General features: G+C 40.6%; 1 protein-coding gene across 1 annotated transcript in view; it reads left to right on the top strand.

Annotated features, from left to right (window-relative positions):
* Positions 1-24,036, top strand: part of FLT3 (fms related receptor tyrosine kinase 3) — a 41,354-nt gene that overhangs the window by 11,574 nt on the left and 5,744 nt on the right. Inside the window, exons 2-16 of the mRNA XM_059838800.1 lie at positions 860-984; positions 2,483-2,685; positions 3,468-3,583; positions 6,153-6,270; positions 7,649-7,785; positions 8,386-8,525; positions 8,607-8,760; positions 12,215-12,380; positions 16,324-16,430; positions 17,642-17,753; positions 19,269-19,447; positions 20,720-20,832; positions 20,934-21,066; positions 21,156-21,260; positions 22,854-22,964. Coding sequence (XP_059694783.1) covers positions 860-984; positions 2,483-2,685; positions 3,468-3,583; positions 6,153-6,270; positions 7,649-7,785; positions 8,386-8,525; positions 8,607-8,760; positions 12,215-12,380; positions 16,324-16,430; positions 17,642-17,753; positions 19,269-19,447; positions 20,720-20,832; positions 20,934-21,066; positions 21,156-21,260; positions 22,854-22,964 — 2,019 coding nt within the window. The remainder of the gene's footprint in view (positions 1-859; positions 985-2,482; positions 2,686-3,467; positions 3,584-6,152; positions 6,271-7,648; positions 7,786-8,385; positions 8,526-8,606; positions 8,761-12,214; positions 12,381-16,323; positions 16,431-17,641; positions 17,754-19,268; positions 19,448-20,719; positions 20,833-20,933; positions 21,067-21,155; positions 21,261-22,853; positions 22,965-24,036) is intronic.

The raw sequence follows: 24,036 nt of genomic DNA, 5'->3' as shown, positions 1-24,036 counted from the left end.
TGCCAGGTGTCATTGGCTCTTAGTGAAATCATGTTGGCTGTCACCAGCCACATCCTTATTTTCCATGTGCCTTCTTATAGTTTCCGGGAGGATCTGCTCCATAATCTTGATAGGCACCAAGACTGCCTCTCCTGTAGTTCTCCAGGTCTTTTTTTTCCCCCTTTGAAATGGCAACTTATGTTTTCCTTTTTTCTATCAGTGGGAATTTCACAGGACTGACACAGCTTCTCAAATATAATGGATAGGGGCTTATCCACTTCCTTTGCCAGTTCCCTCAGGATACTCAGACACATCTCATCAGGTCCTATGGACTTGTTCACCTCCATGTTCCCTAGATGTTTTCAAACCTGATCTCCTACAGCAGGCGGTTCTCATTTTCCCAGTCCTTGCCTTTGCCTTCTGTGAGAAGGAAGGTGCGTGATCATCCTCCATCTCACAGTGGGCATGATCATCTTCCTTCCCAGTGCTGCAGAGTTTGGTGCTGAAGGGTTTGGTGCTTTCCAGCTCAAGGATGCAAAAGGGAAGTGCAAGAGAGCATCTGTGTTTGATAATTCTGTTCCTAAAGGAGCCTCTATAACACATAGTGGCTTTTGTCTTGAGACTTTCTCTGCAGTATTATGGGACATACTTGTAAAGTGTGATGTACTTATGCTTTTTAAAGGTTCTCCAAACAGGACTTCCACTCAGCTTCAGTACACAAATGCAGAGTTAGCAAATTCATACAGTATGTCTGCATATTCAGTTTGGTTTTTTTTTTAAGTGTAATCTTTCTACAGTTTTGTTGTATTTTAACTAAAACTGCTATCCCATAGCAGAGTTCTAGACTTTATTGCATGTGTTTTCTATTTCTGTTTTGCAGTTTTTGTTATGACAGCAATTGCTTTCACTTCTACAAAGACTCAAAATACATCTGAAATCACATGTGGGTTTATCAGCCAGAAGGATGAAGGTTCAGAAGCACCAGAGACATCAGTAGTTCCTAAGGTGATATAATAGAGAACAAATTGCTTATAAAATGTTCCTGTCTACTCCAGGATACCTTCCCAGAAACTTATAGTACCATAAACATTTAGAATGTGAGGACAAAAATCACTAGGGTTATGCAAAATATGGCTCCAGAAGGTTAGAGGGATACATATCTGAAAATTCAGACTCTGTGAATATTTAAATACCAGTTTTCTCTAAAACTGGCTTTTTTATAAACATCTTGATGTTATTTTGTATCAGCATGCCTGAATATTGCTGGATATTGGTTGGCAACACATCAGTGTAAAAATACATAGGAAAATATGTGCCCTTAAGAGGAGACTGCCAAGGCCATGGGGCATGTGCCACAGCTGCTGGGACTGACAGAAAGCTGTAACACCCTTATTCCCACCACCAAAGCCCATGAATCCCTGCCAGGTCCAAACTTTGACTGCAACGCCAAAGCTGGACAACAAATCAAACACAATTTTATTTTCTTCTCTTCTGACTCAAAGTGGTAGAAAACCAGGAGGAGGTGATGTGTAACTAAACTATAAATCAGCTGAGACCTGTGGTTAAAATACTTCCTGAGGACTCTTGTTTCAAAGAAGTCTTATGAAATCTTTTTCATTCCTGAACAAATGAATCAGTAATTCAACTAACAAATGAAGGTACAGCAGCCAGAGCTGTGCTGTCCTTGTATCTGACAAGGCAGAATATGCCTGTTATTTCTGGGTACTTCTCAGGTCTAGAGAAAGGAGTGAGGCATGAGAAGAACCAACCAAACAAGCAAAATGGGGATGCAATGAACCCTGTCCTTTCATAAACTTACGCTGGATAAAATTCAACCCAACAAAGTAATGGAGACATTTAGGGCTCCTCTTCAGACAGAGCAACTTCCTTGCCACCTTTTGCTGCAGCTAATCTTAGAGACTCACTAATCCGTTGGTGGCTTTCACAATGACTGTGGAAGATTCTGTTTCTGTTTGCAATTCTCCTTTAGCTGTACACAGGGCTGAGGAAATGAAAAATATGACAGCATCCAGCCCAAATGTTCCTTACCCAGTAAAGCCCCCAAGGACATGAGAAGCAGTCTAGCCAGATGATGCAGCGACAAGCAGTGAGATGCTAAAATAAACCCAACATTCTGACTCTGCCTCTGCATCTAAGTTACAAACAGAATGGTTTTATTATAGTTCTGTGTCTCCCTATGGTTCTAAATAAAAGGAAACAAAATTAAGTGTAAAGAATAACTTGTATCACTAACTAAAATTATCATGGCTCTGGCTAGATTGCTCTGTGGTGTTTTTCTAGAGAACAGAATTGACTAATTCAACAGGAGCCCTATACAGTTTCCTCATGCAGTAGAATTCAACATATTTATTAATAGATTGGTTGGTAGAAATTTTAAAAAGAGCACCCTTTAAAAATATCTGAATGAAAAAAAAAAAAAAAAAACCAGAAAATAAAGCTAAGTGCTAATAAATACCTAACAGTCTGTCCTCCTGCACTGCAGGTTCCTAATACTTTGGAAGATCTTGGGTGTTACTTGAATTCTCAAGGAACAGAGAACATCTACCAAACAATTAAAAACGTGGAAGTTAATGTATTTGAAGATATTGAATTAAGAATAACAATGAGCATTTCAAACATAATTTCATGCTTTTGGTTCTTTAAAAAAAGCAAAGACTGTAAGCTTTCTTTTGACTCAGAGAATAGGTAAGTCAAGGGATGTACTGGATCAAAGATCCTTTAAGAGATCTTTTCTTTTAGAATGCAAATTGAATGTTTTCTGTGACTGTGCCTGTGTTAGATTTCATGTATGCATTATCTTTTTCAATCTCTTAATCCATAACTGTTGTCACCCAGCAGCACATTACTGATTGTCATTTAGATCGGTGTACACATATGAATCTTAAGATCAAGAACATTTTAAAATAAGCTTGTTCCTTTAATTTGTATAGCATCCTGCATGGGAGTCTCCAGGCACTCTGTGACATCGATGGATTTGAGCTTTGACATGCTCATGAGGAAAAATTGTGATTTTATAGTCAAAGAAACAGAGGCATGAAGAATAATGTGACTTTTAGGATCACAGTGCAGATCAGGAACAACAGCAACAGCATTCTAACTCTCACAGCCAAACCTGGACTGGAACCTGAGGCTCCATAATTGCCTCCTCATGCAAAACTTGTAGAATGAGACTGTAGGTAAAGCATTTGGCCGTGGAGCTCCTGAACTGCCTCCAGCTCAGGAAGTCCATCCTTCCCAATGCTCAGCATTAAGCACATGGTAGTGTGGCTGTAAATCCCTGTGTATTGCTTGTGCAGGAAGACACATGAAGGAAGTATTTCAGGTTGAAGGGCACTGTGTAAATAATGAATACCAGTGTCTTTGAAGGATTTTTACAAGTGCTAAAGAGCTAACATTTAAGTGTGTGTGTTGCATATTACCTTCTTCATATTAGCGTGACAAAGATAACTTTACTTTCTCTTTTATAGATATATTACATCTTTGGCTTTTTCCCAAATACAAGAAGGACAAGCTGGGAAATACACCCTCTTGGTCACAAGTAAAACTGGCAATTACACAGTGGTTGTGCCTGTTCTCATCCGAAGTAAGTATGTCTACATGAAAGGGGTCATTCCATCAATAGGTTCAAGGGCAGAGGCTCAAGTTCAGTCAAAGCAATGAAGCTTTCATGTGCTGCACACATTGCTGTCTTAGACCAATCCCCAAATGCCAACACCACTCCAGAAGATGGAAGACAGGAAGAAGAAGGAAGAGCCTGGTGGCACACCCTGATTCCTCCATCTTGTCTCTGCAACCCCCCTGTACCAAAACCCCAAAATTTGTGATTCACCCTATAATGATATCTTCCCTTCACCATTTACACCAGAGTGATTCTCGCAGGTTCCATTTCCTCATACATCGGTGGCACATCTCTAGATGGATCAAAATCAAGCCACCAAGTGCTTTTGGCAACATTCCAGGGCTCCCGAGCCCCCCAAGGGTTCTCTCGGTAGCTCTGGACATCAGGAGTGATGTGCTGAGCTCCCACATTCAAGCATCTTCCTAGATTAGCATAGCACTTGGAGCTTCTTCAGAGGCTGAAGTCAGAACCACAAACTATGTGAGTCAGCTCTCTCCAGTCAGTAAACCATGCAAATGAACAAATAAACATGCAAATGTGCAGAAGCTTTCTTCTCCCCAGTGAAAAATTCCCCTCTGTGTCAAAAGGGACAAACTGATGGTGGCTTTTTTTTTTGTGCTTTCCATGCTCATGGGATAGATTTGTTTGCTTTCATTTTAACCTGTTTATTGTTGGTGTTGCTAACTTGGTGGTAATCTGGACCAGATCAGGATTTCCCTTTTATATTCTGGTCACACTTTGACCTGCTGCCACTTTTCCACTTGTGCCTGCTGCTAGGTCTCTCACTTCTCTCACTGCTTTTCCTTTTACAATTCTGTGGGTGGCATGAGGTCCACTGGGGAAAGCAGAAAGAAAAAGTCCCTCTTCTCAGCATCAGCTTTGACTTGTTCATTGTCTTTTAAACCAAAACCCATCAATTCTGCAGCTGCTCAACACAAGTGTGCCCAAGAAGCTGAGGTTTTAGCTGCTGTTAAATGCTTATGACAGAGCACCTGTGAGGTGAAACTTTTTGAAAGGCTCCCAGTGAGAGTGGATTTGATTGAGTTTTCTCAAGGCTCACACAAGAGACATCTCTGATGCAAAGGCAACAGCTGCAACAAAGTGCAAGCTTCTGTTTCTAACTAGAGGTGTCCAAAAACATCCCAAAAAAAACCCATAAAGACACATAGTGACATGATTTTTTTAACAGAATAGAAAGGTTATATTATTTTGCCTGGAAAGGGACAAATTTAAAGATAAACTGTAAAACTGCAAAAAGAAATTTCAAAGGCAAAACCTCAATCCAAACAGCTAAAAGACTAGCAAACCCTTCCAGGTATAACAAAGGCAATTACTTGCCTTGGTTTAAATAAATTGTGACTAGTCAACATTTGGTTTTCCCTCTTTAGTTTTTAAAGTATTTCTTCTGTTTAACTTTTTTTCTCTCTCTGGTGTCAGAAAAGTCACCTCTAATTTCTGCTTGTTTAATTTGAAAGGTTACTGCATGCCTCAGTTATAATTTTAACGGCTTCATTGAGGGGACAAGGTATTAAACTTTTCATTAAGAATTGCCATCTCTCTACTAATTAGGCTTTAGAGGTAAAAAGTGTTATTACATGTGCGAGCAAGAATAGTTTGAAACAATGTCGGTAAAGGTCTTTTCCATATCAATTGCTTGGATTGCTTTCTCTTTGGTCCTGTGAATTTAATGTCATAATTACATCTCTTATAAAACCCTTCAGGCTAGATGTGAATCCTTCAGCTTGGATGTGAATCTCTGTAGGTAAAAAAAAACCTCTTAGACATAAATGAGGAAAGAAATTACAAAGCTACGAGTATTACTTTCACCTTAGCGCATCACCTTGCCCACAGTGAAAGTATGACTGAGAAAAATGTCACTTTTACATGTGGCAGCTGCAATTTCATTGAAAGATTACTTAAAACTGGATTCAGTGCTTTTCATTTAGATTCAAACCTTTAGGAGTTTTAATACATTAATTTTTTTGTTCCTAGTCCAGGTCTGTGCCTGAGAAGTTCAGGATGCTGGGAATTATCAAGGAATCATTTCCCTCTGGGTTACAGATGCAGGGTAGAGAAGTTTGCTGGTTATCAGAAGTCATTATCACCCCTTCTGTCTCCATCATGTATCTGATCTGACTGAGCAAACCCCGTTTTGTGTACAGATTTTATAGTCTCAACAGATACTCCACCAAAGGACGGGCTTAGGACATGATTTCAAAATCACAGTTGCTCCTGCCCAGTGAAATGAATAGCACCCACAGCAAATTAACACCTTTCAGTATCAGCCTCAGGATTATCCCCTGGCATATAGAGGCAGGCATTTGGTACAGAGAAGCTATGCATTTAGCAATCAAAGCTGAAAAGCTCATGAGACCAACCCACAGTACACCTAAAGCTAAACCATTTTCTGTTCCCTCAGTGTTGAAACTCCTGAAACAAATCATAGCTATGAAACTTTATGTACTACAAAATGAGGAAAACACTGTTTCGAAATTATTTCAACTTTCTTAAACATTTGCATGATTTTTATCAGAAAAACCAGCCAAACCCTATTTCAGGAAAAGGGAAAAATCAGATTCTATCGAGTGCATATCTGAGAGCTACCCCCAGCCCTCTGTGGAATGGATATTCTGCAAAACACCTGAAAAGAGGTATGTCTATGTTTATATGCGTGTTGAATCCCCAGACTGAAAGTTTGCCATCTTCTGAAGAAAAAGTGGCAGGATGAGAAGAAATGACCTCAAGATGTGCTGGGGGAGGTTTCGATTGTATATTAGGAAAAATTTCTTCACTGATAGGGTTGCACTCTGGAACAGGCTGCCAGAGGAAGCAATTGAATCACCATCCCTGGAAGTGTTCAGAAAACTTGTAATGTGGCACTTGGAGACCTGGTTTAGTGGTGAATATGGCAGAGTTAGTTTGATGGTTGGACTCGATCTTAGGGGTCTTCTCCCATCTTAATGATTCTATGATTCTACATTGCTTAGTGTGTCTACTCAGCTATCAGGGAGGTAACTTGATTCAGAATCTTTGGAGATGGGCTCTGCTGGTTTGCACACTCACAGGCTGGTTGAAAACCTATGTCCACATGATCCACTTTTGGAGTGCTGCAACACATTTTTCCTAGAAATTTTGACTACTCTGCTCTTTTGGAAACTGTCAGCTCCTGGCTTTAGAAATGTTATTCCAGAATCATATTTTGATGTCACAGGAGCAAATCAAAGGCATAGTGTTTCCCCCTAGTTTTCCACATTGTTTTAAATTTGGATCTTAGAATCATAGACCACTTTAGATTGGAAAGAACCTTAAAAGCTCATCTTTAGAGCCTGAGCGCACTGCAATATGCAGGTACATCTTCAACAAGATGATTTGATGGTTTCAAATCACCTCCCTGTGCCTTAGCAGAGCTTCTAGGAGGCTCTGTTCTGTGACCTTCCCAGGCTAGAGGTGAGGCTGACAGGTTGGCAGTTCCCATGGTCTTCCTTTCTACCCTTTTTGAAAATGATAAAATGCTTCCCCTTTCCAGTCACTGGGGGCTTCACCAGGAGTATCAGAGCTGAGAAGACAAGGGGTTGTGATTTTGTGAGCTAAATCATTTTTCCCATTCTATTAACAGATAAAGTTTATTCTATTAACGGGGGCAATAATGCTTTTCTCTGCTGCATGGCAGTTCGGGGTCTGGATCTCATAATGCCACTGGATTTGCAGCACCTCCCACCACCAGGAAACCAGAGATGTGGTGTGAAAGCTCTCAGCCTCTGTGATTTTAATCTTCTCTGGATTTTAATCACATCATTACCTGTCTAAGAGCCAGTTTGACCATATTCAGGTCATTTCAGCTCACATTTCTGCCCAGACTGTGACATTTTTACTTTCTTATCTTCACCTTTCCTAGTTCCTTTTTATTCAATATGTGAAATCCAGTTTTCCCACTATTGTTTGCATATTCTCATGGCTTAGAGATTTATCAGATTTATTTGCTTGTGGTTAACCAAATGAGTCAATGAATAATTATGCTTGTAATTGCAGTTGCCCTTATAAAAGGCATGAAGAAACTGGAGAAGTAGATGGCATCCAGATGGTGCAACATGAATTATTTCAAACTTACATATGGTGCTGTGCAGTCAATGTCCTGGGCAGAGAATGCACCAGCCTTTTTACTATAGGTAACTTCCCTCTAAGTTTTACTTGCATGTGAGCTCAATCCTGCTGCTAAAGTTAGTTGCACTACCCATCTGAGCATGACTTCTGGTCTAAGCTACTTGTTTGTAATCACTGGAATAAAGCTAACAGTGAATATCACTGCTCTGTCACATGTTTAGAACCTAATTCCAATAGCATATTGTGGTCTCTGTAAAAAGCCTCTTGCCTTTCTATATTTCCTATACTTGTATTGGCTTTTTGTTCATGCTTTTAGGTCTGTGTGCATGGAAAAGCTCTCTAAAGTGTTCTCAAACATATATATTTATATATACTTATTAATTAATATATGCACTCAGATTTGCTTGCCTGGTTTTTTAAATAAACCCAACCTGAGCTAAGCTCTATGCTGCATTGTGCCCTAGAAGTGTCTTGTGAATCATGACAAAATTTGTTTTGAGACATCTAAGTGTTACATGAAGGTTACTAATTTAATGATTATGGTAATTATTATTGCAATGTAAAAATTAATATCTATACAACATTATCAGAAAAAATGTTGATCTAACTGAGCATTTTCCAGGCAAAGTGATGGTTTTTTCAGTGTCTGTGTTTTGGTTTTGTAGATTTAAATGAAAGACAAGCAGCACCTTTACCTGAACTACTACTTAAGGTTGGGGAACCATTGCTGATCAGATGCAGAGCTGTTCACCATAATTATAAATTCAGAATACAACTATCTTTTGAAAACAGAGAAGTTGAGCAGGTAAAAAGACAGGGCATATGTTAAAATAGGTTGTATTGGATACGACCAACTGATTAAATGTGAATCTCTGTTGAAAACCAGGGTTGCTGCTTTGAAGGATTAGAATACCAAGCAAACTTGTCAGCAATTCGGGTCCAGCATGTGTTTGTTTCAGCAGCAGAAAGAAATTACAGTGGACATTACACCTGCTCTTCGACTGCTCATCCAAATCAAACTGCTTTGATCACAGTTCTAGGTAATTCCAATCCCTGGTGTTAATTTTGTCTCTCAGCTGTTTTGCTTTGTTTTCCATGTGTCTGTTCTTTACTTGCAGATATGCACTGTATGTTTGTAGTCCCCTTGCTAAGGAAAAAGTCTGTTTGCACTTCCAAGCAATCCAGGAGAGCCAAGAGATTAATCTGAACTGACTCATTCTGGTACCTGAATACAATTAACCTTTTCTTTATATTGCTTTTCAAATAATTCCCTTTAAGAGACAGTGCTTTTAGAGGTGAAATGAAATGGCACTGTTTGGACATGCAGTCTGTATGACTGTTTCAATGGGATCTTCTAGAAACACAGGCTGGGGTTCATCTCACTTGTTGGTGACTCTCAGCCAGTGTGTCACAGAGCAGTATTTTAAATAGCAAATCTCATTCTACTTAAGCAACATGCTGATTTAAAAGCCAGCAGTGTTGAATTTAGGTGTGATCAGCCTCAAATGCAAACTTTGTTTCTCAGATGGAAATAATATACAAATAGGTCTAGGTCTGGAAATAAGGCACCAAAAGGAAAGCTGTAGGTAGGGCCATGCTGCTGGAGTAGGTACAGGGTGTAATTCAGTGACTGGTGTGTCTGGAGCTGGAGCCTCTAGCCCTGCAAACAAGGCTCTCTGAAGCACTCACCACATGTTTGACCTTAGATGTAGCTGCTCTCAGGGTTTATGACACCTAGGCTAGGTATGGTAGGCAGTGAGAATACTTACCCCAGTCTCTTCAGAAATGACTTTCCCAGTGCAATATCCTCTTTTCAGCTTCTGCCTACCACTAAGCAGGAAGTTCTCTCATCATTTACAATAACTGACTACAATACCGGTGCAATTTTTCTACACACATCTCCTTGGTAAACAGGAACATAGGGGTGAGGGTGTACTGTAGAGGTAGGGCAAGATCCTCTTTTTCATCAGTGGCTGTGCATAGGTCAGAAAGAGTGGCTTTTGGGATCTGTGAACTATCAGGTGTGAGCATGGGTGACAGTCAAAGGAAATATTTGAATTGCTGTCCCTGGAAGGCTGTATTTCTGAGCAGGGTATTTTTTCCACCACAATGCACCAACCTATATTGATTGTCTGTGCCCTCCCTAATACCCCTTTATCCCAACAAAACTTCAGAGGGTTCATTGTCTTTGCTGATGAAAAAATCTATTTGTTTACTTACATGATGGATTAAAGTGGGTGATGTCATACCAAGCTAACAGCTGTGCTTCTCTCTCCAAGGTTCTACAGGAATATCCTGTGCTTCTGACCCATCCCAGCATTTAGCCTAACATGTTAATGAGAATCACTGTGGGTGAATTTATGCTAACAATGCAGATTCCATTCCAGCAGTGATACAGATACAGATTTCACTCAGCTGCCCATGTCTTAGGGTAGCAGCTTCTGAAACAGCCCGCATCCCACCTTTAAACCATTCCTGTGCCTGATTCAACACCTGTAGCTTCACTGGGAATCATCATGCTGTAACTTATCCAAGAGAAAACGGATTTGGTTGGCATACACTCCCTTTCCTGGGGAGCCTGGCTATGACAGCTGTATGGATGGGTGTTCTTTGAATCTCTAATAATGCCTTGCAGCCTGACTGCTTTCATTTGTTCTTTGGTAATTGATACCTCACCAATTTATCCTGTTTTGTGTGACCATCAGGTCAGGCAGGGTGGTTAGGCCACTTCAAAGCCCAGCAGAGATCACGCCAACAATCACAACTGCAAGGCTCTTTCTTACTGCAGGTCTTATGCTCAGTTTTCACAAGCGTTAAATGAAGAATTTTTAGCACTACACAATCTTAGTTCAGGAATATGGAAGTTATTTTGCAGCACATTATGTTAAAAGCAAAAAATACAGAAATATGAGGAAGACAGAGACTTGTTCAGCCTCAAGAGTTTCATCTCACCTCTTTGTCATTGCTAAGTGTAAATAGTCAAAAATACACTTAAGCCTGCCAAAAACAATAACGCAAGCAATGATGTGCCATTTTCTTTCTCCTCAAATAAAAAAACTACTTTTTTTCTCAGCTGTTTTCCAGAGAAATGGCATACACTGCTCCAAGGTCCTTATATGCTCTCTGGAGAAAGTCTTTACTCCTGGCTGGTTGCGTTGTTAACAGTACACTCAGAGTGATATTCTGCCTGGAAGGCTGAGGACCAAAAGATGAAGCCTCCATGTGTAAAATCAATAAGCCTTTAATATCAAAAAAAAAGGAGAGTACTCATGAAAGCAATAGTTTCTTGTTTTGAAATACTGAAATGTTTGTGGTTTTTATGGGAGTTTCCAAGTAGTAAGTAGGCTAAGACAAATAAAACTCCAAGCAGAATATAGCTTTACAATCAGAAAAAAAACACTCAAAAGGGAAAAACAGGTCCAGCAATATTTTTCTAGTGTAGTTTTTCACCATGTAGCTGATTAAACACCACCCCAAGTTTTCCAGAGGCTGTACAGTCCTTGGAGATACCCAAACCAAGCAGGACATGGCTCTGAGCAACCTCATCTAGCTGGACCTGCTCTGGGCCGAAGTCTGACTACCTAGCTCTTCCAATGTACATGGTTCTGTGATCTTTACAGAGTTGATCCTAACACCACTGGTGTCTTTAGGACATGTGTGCTGTTCAGTCTCTTTGGGCAGGATTCATTCCAAGCCATGAGACATCTAGCCCCAGCTATGACTTTGGCTCCTTCATCAGTCACTGCCAGGAAACAGTATTTCCAGAAGTGGTTCAGTACATCTTTGTCTTCTTCTTCTTTAGGATGGGATTCAACTGGATATGCCTTTTTCATTCCACTGGGTTTATCAGACTTCCCAACAAGTAGCTTAGGTGGTTCACAGAGCTTTTGACATCTCCACTAGGTGAAAGAAATCCCACCCTAGCAGGGCAAATACTAGCAGTACATGGTTCGCGGACCTCTTCAAAACATTTTTCCATGGAGATATCATCTTGCATTAAATATGTTTAATTTAAATGGAGAAATAAAGGAGCAGCTACAAGACTCATTTGCAAAATCTTCAGCTTATTTCAGGGAAGGAGAAAGAACTACTGATTATGATGGTGGTGCCACCTGGTTTTGTTCTGTAGAAAGAAAGCCAGGAACTGCAGCGCTTAACACCTGGAATACACACCCAAACCAAATTAATAATGACATTATTGGCCCTGTGACTCTGTAGGTTAGACTGAAGAGAAATGTCAGACTATTTTGGAAGTGCTCTGGTCTGACCAATTATGCAGCTTCATGAGGCTCAACTCATTTGTCTGCAACTGAACACGGTGACAATACTTCAGTACTATATTGAAGCATTCCCTTATTTTGATTAACAGGATACCTTTTGTGATGTAACATGGTTTTGCTTGTGATAACCAAAATGAAAAACATACAGATGTTAAAATGTCTTCATTAAAGTCCAACCTTTCTAATACAAATTTTCTTTCATTTTTTTCTCCAGAAAAGGGATTTATAAATTTAACTGACTCTAAAGAAGATTTTGAAATTGGTGAAGAAGAGTTTTGCTTTGAAGTTAACTTTACAGCATATCCTCCAGTTAGATGCATGTGGCTGTATTCCAATAAAACATTTCCATGTTTACAAAGTTACAGTGTGGATGGACACAGGTATTTGAATATTTTGTAATAATTTAATATAATATTTCTTTTCTTTCTTTGGGCCATTTACTGTGGATGCTTGTACTCTGTGGTTTTAAAATATGAATGGCCTATATGGTGAGACTGTTAACAAAAGGCACTCAAACATAATTTTGGCTTTGAACAACAGTTCACACAGACAACTTGTAGAATCATTTTATTCTCTGTTAAAAATAAACCCTTTGCTAAGTTAGGCATCCAACTACCCTTAAGTTTATATGCATTTTGCCATTCCCCTTCTCTCTAACCTAAGTTCTGAATTACAGATCTGTTGCAGTTTTCATTCTGGATTACAAGTTCTGCATGTTCCCATTTTCTCATCCTGTTGTTGATGATGTTCCCAGTGTCTTTCAAAGAGCTCAGACCAAGTGCTGTAGTTCCCAGGGCTCTGCTAGGTCTGCTGGCCCGTGCCTGTGTCACAGAAACATGCTGTTCTGCTCGTTACCCAGGTCATGGATTCTTCTGCTGCTGCAGCAAAACATGTTTTGAATAAAACTGTTAGTTATCTACCTTTTCTGTTATTTCCTACAATGGACTTCTGGCATGAGTCCTGTTTAAGGCTAATGTTTTCTCCATTCCCTAGGCTCTCAAATTTCTTGATAACATTATCTAATTTCCTTCAGGGTTTCTTTCACAGTAGTCCCATGGCTTTGCAGGTAACAGCTTTTACTCACCTCAATGAAAGTAAAGCCAAGCTGCTCTTATCAAGTTTTTACATTAAAAGTGAGCAGGCTGTAGGCAGGAGCTAATGCTACTGCTCTGATTCCTTCTCATATTCTTAAAACCTCTGTCATCATCTGCATAAAGCTGTGTCAAAGCCTTGATTACACTTTTTATGATTTCTTTCCATAGCATTTTGGTACCTTTGATTTTATCCACTAGCTTGTCAAGTTATCTTTGCAGCAGACTGGCCTTTTCATCTGCATCAGATTGTGTATTGGAGTCAGACCTCAGTGAAGTTCAGAGACAGCTCAGTTCAGGTTAGCAAATTGTCATCTCCTGGCAATGGCCACAGGAACTCTGTCCCTGCTGATAAAGTGAGGGCTGTCAGCAAACTTTGATAGCACTGGGTGGGTGTTGGTGGCTAATCTGCAATGCCTGACATGGGCTTGGCAGAACTGTGCCTTGTGACAAGACTGATTTTGGAAATGAGGTCTCAGGGGACAGCCAGGAGCATTTGCTCATCCTTGTCCAATAGGTAGCTCCCTCCAGCTGATAACACGGGGTTGATTTGCTTTGCTGCTGATACACACCCCTCCTCACTGCTTGTACCAGCAGGACTCAGCTTTGCTTGGATAATTGACAGTGGGTGTGAATTCAGTCCAGATAAGAATTAGGTGCTACAGACTGTGCCAACAATAATTATATTGAGAACTTTTCAAATAGTTTAGGCAGCTGTCATTAGTCAGTAAGGTGCAACTGCTGGCCTGGGCTTTATGAGTCACTTCAGAGCCATCACAGCAAAAAGCAGCAGTTGCTGAGTGCTGATCACCACCTGCTGGAGGGGGGAAAGGCCAGCTCGTGTCCCTGGAGCCGTGTGTCCGGGCTGGCTCGGCCACAAGCACAAGCCACAGCCACCAAGCATTGCTGGGGAGTGTCCTGGTGCCTTCTTCAAGCGGATAACTTGGCCATTTGTCTGACAGTGCTGTTGGACGAACAGGATTTTTTATGTTTATTTTAGGTAGTTATTCTTTGCATTTATTTGCATCCTATTTATTTCATGGAAAATAAAATAAAGGGGGAAGCACTTGAATTTGCTGATTGTTTCATCTGACATGTACATCCTTTTGTGCGGACATCCCTCACAACACTCCAATTTTGTCTGAATACAAGCATTGGATAGACGCACCTCTATCCTGAGGACAAAGAGTAGGGGTACATATCTCATTCTGTTTGAAGCACACAGAAGCAGCAAGAGGTAGGGAAGTCAGGAGATTCTGCCTGAAAGCTGTAGCCTTGCAGATTTCAATGTGATTTTAAAGAAGAAGGTTTCTCAAAGCAACACAAAAAAGGTCGTCTCATATCTAAACACATTGTGAGTCTCACTTTGCATGTTCTAGTTGATTTCTGTGTAATCCTGTTTGCCAGCACTTCTACTTTCTTCCTTTCATATCCTTTTTCATTTCCTGTTTTTATTCTTTTAATTTCTGCCAGTCTCTTGTAAAATTATTCCTTCAGATGAAAGATCATATTAAATTTTAATAATTAACTCTGTACTTTTCTTCAGCTTTTCATTTCAAAACCCAGCGATCCATCTCTCCTGTCACTACACTTACAGCACCTTTTCAGGCATTCCTTCAGAATTTCCATTTTCTATTTACTTTTGTGGGCTCTCTGTTTCAGCACACTGCTGATTTTGACTTCCCCCCTAAGAGCTAATGACTCTTCATACACACAATATTCTCTGTTAAATTTATAGTATTTAGCTCACATCCCTTTATATTTTCAGGTATGGAAGATACTATGTTAATTCTTTTTTCTGACTATTTCATTAGGATATAATCCTTCCCACCTGGGATTTCAAAGGCAACTAATTATTTTTGGATTGGTTCTTTTTTTTTTCTTGTCTTCAGTATCTTTTTTGAGGCAGCTTAAAAGGGTTCTGACTTTAAAAAGTCCATGAGTTCGGAGACATTGTTAAGGCCATTTCAGATCAAGACATTCAAAAGTCAATAACTATATGAAGGTGTGGCCTTAGTCAAAAGACAAAATTGCCAGTGGCTTCAAGGGGAGTTTTCCTGGTTTAGAATGTCAGGGTGATACTTGGTGCCTTTGTATGTATCTTGCTTAAGGAGAAATATCCTGATTTCAGTTCTCTAGATTGATCTCACTACTTCTTTCTCCTGCTTTGCATATTGCTGATATGGGCTATCTGGGTGTTTTTTTCCCTTCTCTATTCAAACTCTCTGATGTTCCTGCTTGCCTTTATCACTAAAACAGAGTTGGGGACCTACAATATGGTAACCATCAAGCTGTCAGCAGAAACACCTATCCCCAAATTGTCAGCAGCTATACCTAAGAGACATTTTCTTAGGATGTTTTTCTAAGGCTGACGAACTGCATTATCTGCTATTCAAAGCTGACAATTGTCCTACAGCAATAACCTAGCTGGAAACACAGAAATAGGATACCATCACTGTAAAATGGCATATTCCCTTCTCCCAGCCTTATCCCATGTCCCATACACCAGTGACACAACAGGACAGCCAGGCATGAATCTTTAATTCTCTGCAGCTCTTTGTTGTTAGCTTCTGCCCAGAGACTTGTTAGAGTCCCTCCTGACCATCTCCATTGTCACAAGCTGTCTCCTGCATGGTTTGGTCTTTGTTCTCTGCCATCCACTGGCTCAAAGGCCATAGGGATTAGTAAAAGGCTGGTTTTTTCCTGCAGAATGACCTTGAGGGTTGGTGCTTCATCTCATTGACAATGAACTTATGGTGATTGCTTTCCTGAGCCTATGTGAGATCTTTCCACTTGGAGATGTTTGTCTCTTATGTTCTTCCCTGTCATTGTTGTTTCCTAACACAATCTATCACATCAGCTAGAAACTCCCATCCAAGTTCCTGGGAGAGAAGAAAGTTTGATCCTTTGCTGGTCTTAGCAGATGTGCCTGGGTGGGTCTTGTCATCCAATGAATTAGTAACAAAATCACAGCTTGACAGCCTGCGTGCACTCCAGGAAGAGTGAGAGAAAAAGTGCAGAATTAAATAAATACTGCAGGGAAAAAAAAAAGTCTTTTCACCAGCACAGTTAGATTCTGGGATTTATATTCTCTAAGCAAAAATAATTTCCTTTGTATTCTTCATGAGAAGATGCAAAATGGTTTCAAACCTATATGTGAGTCTTGACTGCATTCAAAATATTTTTCAAGTCAATGTTTTGTCCTTTTCTCTTTTTTGACTTTGTTCCGCAGCATTTCATCGAAGTTCTGCAACCATCAGCACCAGTCTGGGATATATGTATTTTATGCTGAAAATGATGATACAGTTGTAACAAAAAAATTCACTCTTTATGTGAGAAGTAAGTAACAAAACTATTGCCAAAGATTTGGCAAAGTCTGAGATTTTGTCACTGGTATAAATTGAGCCATTTTGGGGTTTTTTTTATTGGTATTCCCTATTTCATTTACATAGATTTATTGCTTAAAATGGAGGATCAAAAGGCAAAAACATTATTCTCTTCACACTGCATCACACTGCTGAAATCCAGGCACTGGGTCAGAGAAAGACACTAGATGCTTTTGGGATGTATTTCTTGTGTCAGTTAGGGATGGAGAACAGAGAAAGCAGGAGACAGTTATTAATTTTTTTCTTGCCTTTGGTCTACCATAAACAGAATATGAGGAATCAATTGAGAAAAATTAATGCTTAAGTAAATTACAAGCCTAGGAACACAGTAAAATACAGTAACTCTATCTCTAAAAAGCTGGAACATATGTGACTGCTGCATGAACGACATGAGATACAGAGTTGGGAGGAAACCCTTCTCCCCATTAGGAATTAGCTGTCTATGCCATGTTTATGACTTTTTTTTCCCTAATGGCATTTATGAGTTAATGTAGTTAGTGTGGAGACCCTCTGGTGTGTAACTTGTATGTTTGGGCTGCAGTGCCTCTTTCACCTCTGCCCACAACTCACACACATGCACAGTCCTGACCAATGCTCCCAGTCATCTCAGTTCTGCCACATGACTGCAGCATCTCTCCCTTGCTCCAGGTCTGGGGGCTTTATTTGTGAAATATAATTTGTACAAGGGTCTTCTGTGCACATTTTGTACAAGCTGAACACCCAGAACCTCAGTGCCAGGGCAGTCCTAGGGCCAGCTGCTTAGTCCGAGTCAGAAAAGCAGAAGTCAAGACTTCTAATTTTGGCTCTGCCATTGTTTTGGTCTGGCAGTGCCCATACAGAGAAGTGGCTGCTCCCCTTGCCTTGCCACACTGCCATCCACAAAACCAAGGAAGGAGGAGGACTGTGAGTTACACCCAGCTCTCACTGTGGCATGCACTTTTTTATTTTGGAAACAAGAGCAGACCTTGTTCTCAGCAGATATAACATTGCCACACAAGTGTCCAGGGTTTTGTCACGTGAAGTGCTGACAGAAATTGTCTTACAGAATCATGGAATTGTTTAGGTTGAAAAAGATCTTTAAGAACACAGATTCCAACCATTAAGCCAGCACTCCCAAGTACACCACTAAGCCATGTCCTTAAGCCTTGTGTTGTCTTATTGCAGGAAAGCCTGAAATAAGGATGCAGCTGTTGTTCAAGCAGATCTCCTGTGTTGCTGAAGGTTACCCTGCCTCATCCTGGGTTTGGAGGAACTGTCTTGAATTGAACTCATCCAAGTAAACAACTTTTTTCTTTCTTTTTATTCATTGCAAAGACTATCTGAGCTATCCTTGATTAAATGAAGACCAGCCTGTAACAAACTAAATGTAAAATGTACACTTCACTGTGAGCATTTAATTGGTTGCTCTACTCCAGGGGAACCAATTCACCAAAATTAGGGGAAGTTTTCCCTTTTTTTATTGCCATCAAATGAAGTCTATAAAAATGTGTGTCTTGGGCTAAGTTTTTCTCTTAGCTTATCAAAGTTATAGGGATTCAGGGAATGCATTGGTTAATACAGGCTTGATTGATTTGTTAAGCTTTAGTTAAAAGACCTGCTATGGTGACCTGTTACCAAAACCACTAAAGTCAGTGAGAGTGTTTCCAGTTAAGTTAGTGAGAGTATTTCCAGTAAAGTTAGTAAGAGTGTCTCCATTTCCTCTGTTTATTTAAGGGAACAAGTCAGGCTCTAAAATTTAAAAAAATGCTGAAACAGCTTTGACCTGATTTGTGAACTCTGCAATTTTTATTTTAGATACGCCAAGAAACTAATAATCCCATGGTGCAGAAGAATACTAAGTCAAATTTTCCTTTGTAAGATTGTGGATAAACTCTAAAGTATTCATTTTAACTAGACATAAAAAAATACCTAGACAATTTTCTTATCCATACCTCTTAAAAGACTTCCTCACATCAATCTGTGCAGAAATGGAAGAGGAAAAAAAACCATGCAGAGAGTGGGTTTAAAATACTCCTTAAATCATTATTCTGGGAAGAAAATGCTGTGACATATATTTTCTGAGGAACTTCCAAATGTGGAAGCTAGTGCTATGAGTAGAGCTGAATAAATTTATTCCTTATCTCCTAATTTATTTATGTGGAGAGTAAATTACACAGTAAGTTGATGAATGATAGAAAAGCTAGAAGTCAAAATTATCTATGTGGACTACCTTTCCCTCAAGTGTCAAGTTCCCTGTTTCTGCATATCCGGCCTTAAATAAGTCATTAATGCTCTCCATCTGGGTGGATGGAGGCTCTCCATCATGAGTGAGAGACACTTCATGGGTGAAGTGACATGCCTTCAGGGAAAGGAGGTAGAACTTCTGCTCTGGGTTCACATTGCATTTACAGTATTAGCAGTGGCTCATTTGCAGCTGCTCAGTGGTTTGAATGTTTTGAGGCAAATGAAACCGGTGGGAATAGAAGAGGTATGGGGGGTGGTGTCAGTTGTGAAATCAGTGGAGGTTCCAGAGTTCAGGGGGTGCAAGTACCCTGCCAAGGCAGTGGTGGAGAGTGGCAGTGAGCCCAGTGTGGGAGGTAGCTCAGTCCCTGCTAACCCTGCCATGTCCTTCACCAAAAATGAGACTGGTAAGTGACCAGAGGTCTCACTCTGTTGCTGACAAAACACAAGCCCCTTCCTTTCTTCTCTTCCAACACAGACGTAACACATGTTTTGAAACTTCTCATCTTCTCCCCAGGCAAATGTCAACTACAAAAGCTGAAAATCAAAACTGGTCTGCTTCCTTTTTCAGCTGCACAGAGGAAATCACAGAGGGGATTCAGAACTTCTTGCCAGAGAGGAGATCCCTGGGGTCGTGGATTTCAAGCAGTACTTTTTACATAAAGGAGACAGCAACAACCTTCTCAGTGGAGTGCTGTGCAAACAATTCAGCTGGCTCAGCCTGTGAGAAGAGTTTCATTAACCTGTCAGGTACCACAAGCCAGTGTTTTAGCACAGGTTTTCTCAACTAAAGCTGGCATGGTAGAACCTAGAGTACTTTTTATTTGGCTAAATGGCTGACTGTGCAATGGCATTGCAGGTAAAACACAAGCTCTGTATGTACACAGTATCAGAAATGGTGGGTGAATGGGATACACAATTCTCTTTTCTCTAGGCCCAAAGCAGAGGTCTCCCTCATCATAACAAACAGAAAAAAAAAAAAAAAAGGAAGCAAAGGATGGAGCCATGGTAATGTTTGAGGGTGAATTCTTTTTTTGCTTTAGTCATTCCTACATGAAATCTGGAAGAATCATCTTTGGCAAGAACTAAAGGCACTTTGGTAGCTGGTGGCAAGTGCTATCCCTTAGTGCTTTCCTGTAGGTCCCTGTGGTGCTGCCAGAAATGCCCAAGGGAGCTCTCCTCACCCCATGGAGGTCACTGCACACCCAAGAAAGATCATGGCTGAGCCAACAGACCCACTGAGGGGTCAATCCTGTCTGGAAAGCAGTAGTACTGGGAAAGAGACCCTCTTAAACTGCTGTAGGCAGGCGACAGAAGGCTATATCCTGGTTAGGATGTCTCTCTTCTTGTCAAGGGAATCACAGATTGTTTCCCCATTGGACCAGAAAGTCAGCGTGATTATTTGCACTTTGTACTTGTAACACTGTATGTATTCCATAGAGAAAAATATTTCGGTTAGAGGGAGCATGCTGTAGCACCAGGAATTGTTTTGAAACGTCCAGGTATTTGCAGTACAGGGATTTCCTTTGTCATGATGGACAAGAAGTTTGGTGCTATTGACTACAGTGGACAGAAGCTGTGACCACTGTCAGAGTTTGAGCATTCATGTTGGAATTAGAATAGAAACTAATCATAATACCTATGCTTTTAGAAACATGCAAAATATGAGGGTAGGTCTCATGTTTGCATGCTCATTTACCAATCAACACCTTATTCCTGTTTGTGCTTAGTAAGTTCAATCCAAGGATCACAGAAATACCTCCATGCATTTAGGTTTATTAATGGATTTAGCTCTTTTTTTTCCTTTTTTTTTTTTTTTTTATGAAAACAGATATCAGAATTACCCAGAACTCAATGTCCACTGCCCATCTTGCTTTGCATACGGCTGCATCTCACTCCCCATGCAGAAGAGGCTCGGGTGTGAGAGGGCTGCAGACTGCCAGAACTGACTGGGCTATCCTTGCATTTTCAGCTGTATGCACAAACTCTGTCTCAGTGGGTAGTAATGTGTGTCTTTTAAAGTTGCAGGAGCTGTTTCTTCACCCCTGGACAATGCTGCATTCTATGTCTCCGTTGGATTTTTTCTTCTCTTGATTGCTTTTTTGTTTGTATTCATTTTTCTTAAATACAAAAAGGTAAAAGCAAACATAGATACCTGACCATCCTTCTTTTGTTCCTACCAGACTGTTTCTTCTCTAAGACTTATTTCATTGTGTGGTTTTTTTTTCTTCCAAAGCAATTCAAATATGAAAGCCAGTGGCAAATGATACAGATGATAGGGCCATCAGATAATGAATACATCTACATCGACTTCAGAGAATTGGAATATGACATAAAATGGGAATTTCCCAGGGAAAATCTGGAATTCGGTGAGCAATCCATAAGGTAAATCTCAATACCGGAGCAGTAGTCTGTGCTGTACCAGCAGCAAATAATACTGGCATTTTGTGTCTTGTAGGACAGGTCCTTGGTTCTGGGGCCTTTGGGAAGGTAGTGACTGCAACAGCTTATGGAATTAACAATGCAGGAGATTCAGTCCAGGTCGCAGTCAAAATGCTAAAAGGTATGATAAACTCTGGTGCCCTCCTCAAGCAGTGATGTATTCTAGTATCTCCAAAGTAGAAGAGGCATTGGAAATCCCCCTTGTAGAGAAAACTTTAAGCAGTTACACCTCACAAATGCTTGGCTTCAAAATCCTTTCAAAGCGCTTTGAAGTCCCTATTTCATTTGGGAAGGCAATGCTGAAGTGCCTCCATCCTGCAGCACGCTGCATTTTGCCAGACACACTACAGAAGGTCTGTGCTGTGTGGGGAAGTGTGGAGCCTCTAAAGAGGAGAAATGCAAATTCCCAGTGCAGGTTAGCCTGCTGGTTATGTTGGTGGCTATGACCCTCGGTGTAAGGCCCCTTTTTCTTGCAGTGCTGCCTAGCTGTGCCAAGCCCTTTGCTGCGTCTGACCTAGTTTGTTTCCAAAACTTCCGGCACAATTTCCTGTAGTCTGTTTTCTTGATGATGACACAAACCAGTTTCTTTCCATCCCTCCTTATGAATAAGGATACCAAACCTCAAATACTCTTTTTTGCTGTGGTCTGGCCTCTCTCCAAGCTGTCTTGACTCCTCACAAAAGCAGTGTCCAGGAGCAAGCCGCCCTGGAAGAAAGCAGAGGAGGGCTGCCTCACTGTGTCCCAACTAATCACAGCCCTGTTCACGGAATGCTGGAGTACTTTACACTGGAAAAGACCTCTAGGATCACTGAGTCCAGCTGTTAACCATCACTGTCAAGTCCACCACTACACCATGTCCCTCAGTGACACATCTTTTAAATGCATTCAGGGATGGCGGCGCAACTCCTTCCCTGGGCAGCCTGTTGCAGTGCTTGACAACCCTTTTGGTGAAGATATTTTTCTGAATATCTAATCTAATCCTCCCCTGAAGTGTTTCCCCTCATCCTTTGACTTGTTACTTGGGAAAAGAGACCGGTATCCACCTCTCCCATCTTCTGATAAATAGTGGAATGAGCTTCACACTGATACCAGCACCCTGCCCACACCTGTGTGCCCACACAGCCCCTTCCTGGCAGCACTGCCATTCAGGTTTTCATCCCCCATCAGTTTTATGCTTCCTTGGCCCACTCCTTTGTGGTGGCCGTCTTTGTGGAAGCTCAACTTGATCATTTTGGTTCACATAGCAAATTCACTGAAGTCGTGAGCACCAAATGCTCACTGCACAGCAAGACTAAAGCTGTTACTGAAACACAGGGTGGCCTTCTCAGCTGCTGGATTGCAGCTGGTTGTGTGCCACATGGCTGCCATTTTCATCTCTTAACATTTCTCTGCCACAGACTTGTCTGCCATTTTTTCTGTGCTTGGGAACACTTTAATATCTTGCTGTCATTCCTTGCCAGCCCAAGAATGAAAAATGTTGACATTTAATGGCTGCTTTCCCAAGATCTCAAATAATCTGCACTCACACACAAATGTAGTTTCCACTTTTGACTGAATCTTTTTATACTTTGGAAAGGTTTTTTTAGGATGTTCCCGAATGTACCGTCAGTCCAATGAATTTGAAATAAAGATTTGCACATGACAAAGCATCACAATCATTAAAATTTTCATTTCTTAGCCAGAGATTTACAGATCTGTATTATTGCTTTTACAGAAAAACCTGATGCTTCAGAAAAAGATGCTCTAATGTCTGAGCTGAAAATGATGACTCACATTGGAAGCCATGAAAATATTGTGAACCTACTAGGAGCTTGTACCCTGTCAGGTAAATTGAAATTGTGGAAAAGTACCAATTAAAACCACCAGAATAACGAGGACTAATTTTGCTGTTCTGTGCTGGCCCAAAATAAGATGAAGATGAACTGAAAGCAAGTTTAAGGCCATGAATGTGTACAGAAAAGGGTCATGTCTGATTATACTGGCAGGAAGTGATACAACAGTCCTTCTGTAGAAGAGGATTTCCTGTTATGGTGGGGATGGCACTGGTATGAGTTTATTAAGTGAAAAGGAAAAACTTATCTGGTGTCAGGGACTTTTATATACACATTATTATGTTCACATTGGAAATTATAATTTTTTTTTTATTCATGTGGCTCACCAATGAATGGATAAAAATAGCTAAAAGATAGACAACAAAAGAAACTGAAAAATAACAGGGGTAGGAGGGACACAAAAAAAGGAATGAGAGAAGTAAATAATGGAAAGAAGGACAACCTTTTAGAGGACCAAATGTAAAAACAAAACTGAAGAGTGAAAAAAATAAGCAAAGGTGAGCGAAGATGAAGTAGAGAGATATTATCACTGAATAATTACTGAGTGACTCATGTTATAATTGAGGTAACTTACACAGCTATTCTTGTCCAAAGAACTGCTTCTCTGGCCAGTCCAATGGTGAACAAATTGGGTGAAGAAAGGCTGAAGAACAGATCAGCTTGGGAATATGCCAGGGTTTCTCCCAGTGTAGGTCCATATCATGAACTGTAACACCTGACACTGAAAAGCTTGTTAGATTTTCCATTGTGGTTATTTATTTAGTCAGAAAGACCAAGCAGAACAGTTAACTTTTGTTTCCTCAGTTTACATCAGTGGCAATACTGTCAGGGCCAGACATGTGAGGGGTACGGGGAAAGCAGAAAAATAGATTGTTCTTAGTAGCTTTAGCTGATTTAAAATACACAGACTGCCACTGCCTTCTGGAACAGTGGGCAGGATGTGATGGTGCAGGCAGGAGAGCTGCAGGGAAGACCAGCTTAGTCTGGTAGGGTAGGGCAGGAGCACTTCCAGCCCGATCCCAGTGCCATTTTCAGCAGTACTTACATGGTTCTCAAGACTTTCCC

This window comes from Haemorhous mexicanus, chromosome 2 (genome assembly GCF_027477595.1).
Source record: "Haemorhous mexicanus isolate bHaeMex1 chromosome 2, bHaeMex1.pri, whole genome shotgun sequence".
Lineage (NCBI taxonomy): Eukaryota > Metazoa > Chordata > Aves > Passeriformes > Fringillidae > Haemorhous > Haemorhous mexicanus.
Note: the sequence above shows the minus strand (reverse complement) of the source record. Positions and strands in the feature narration are given on the sequence as shown.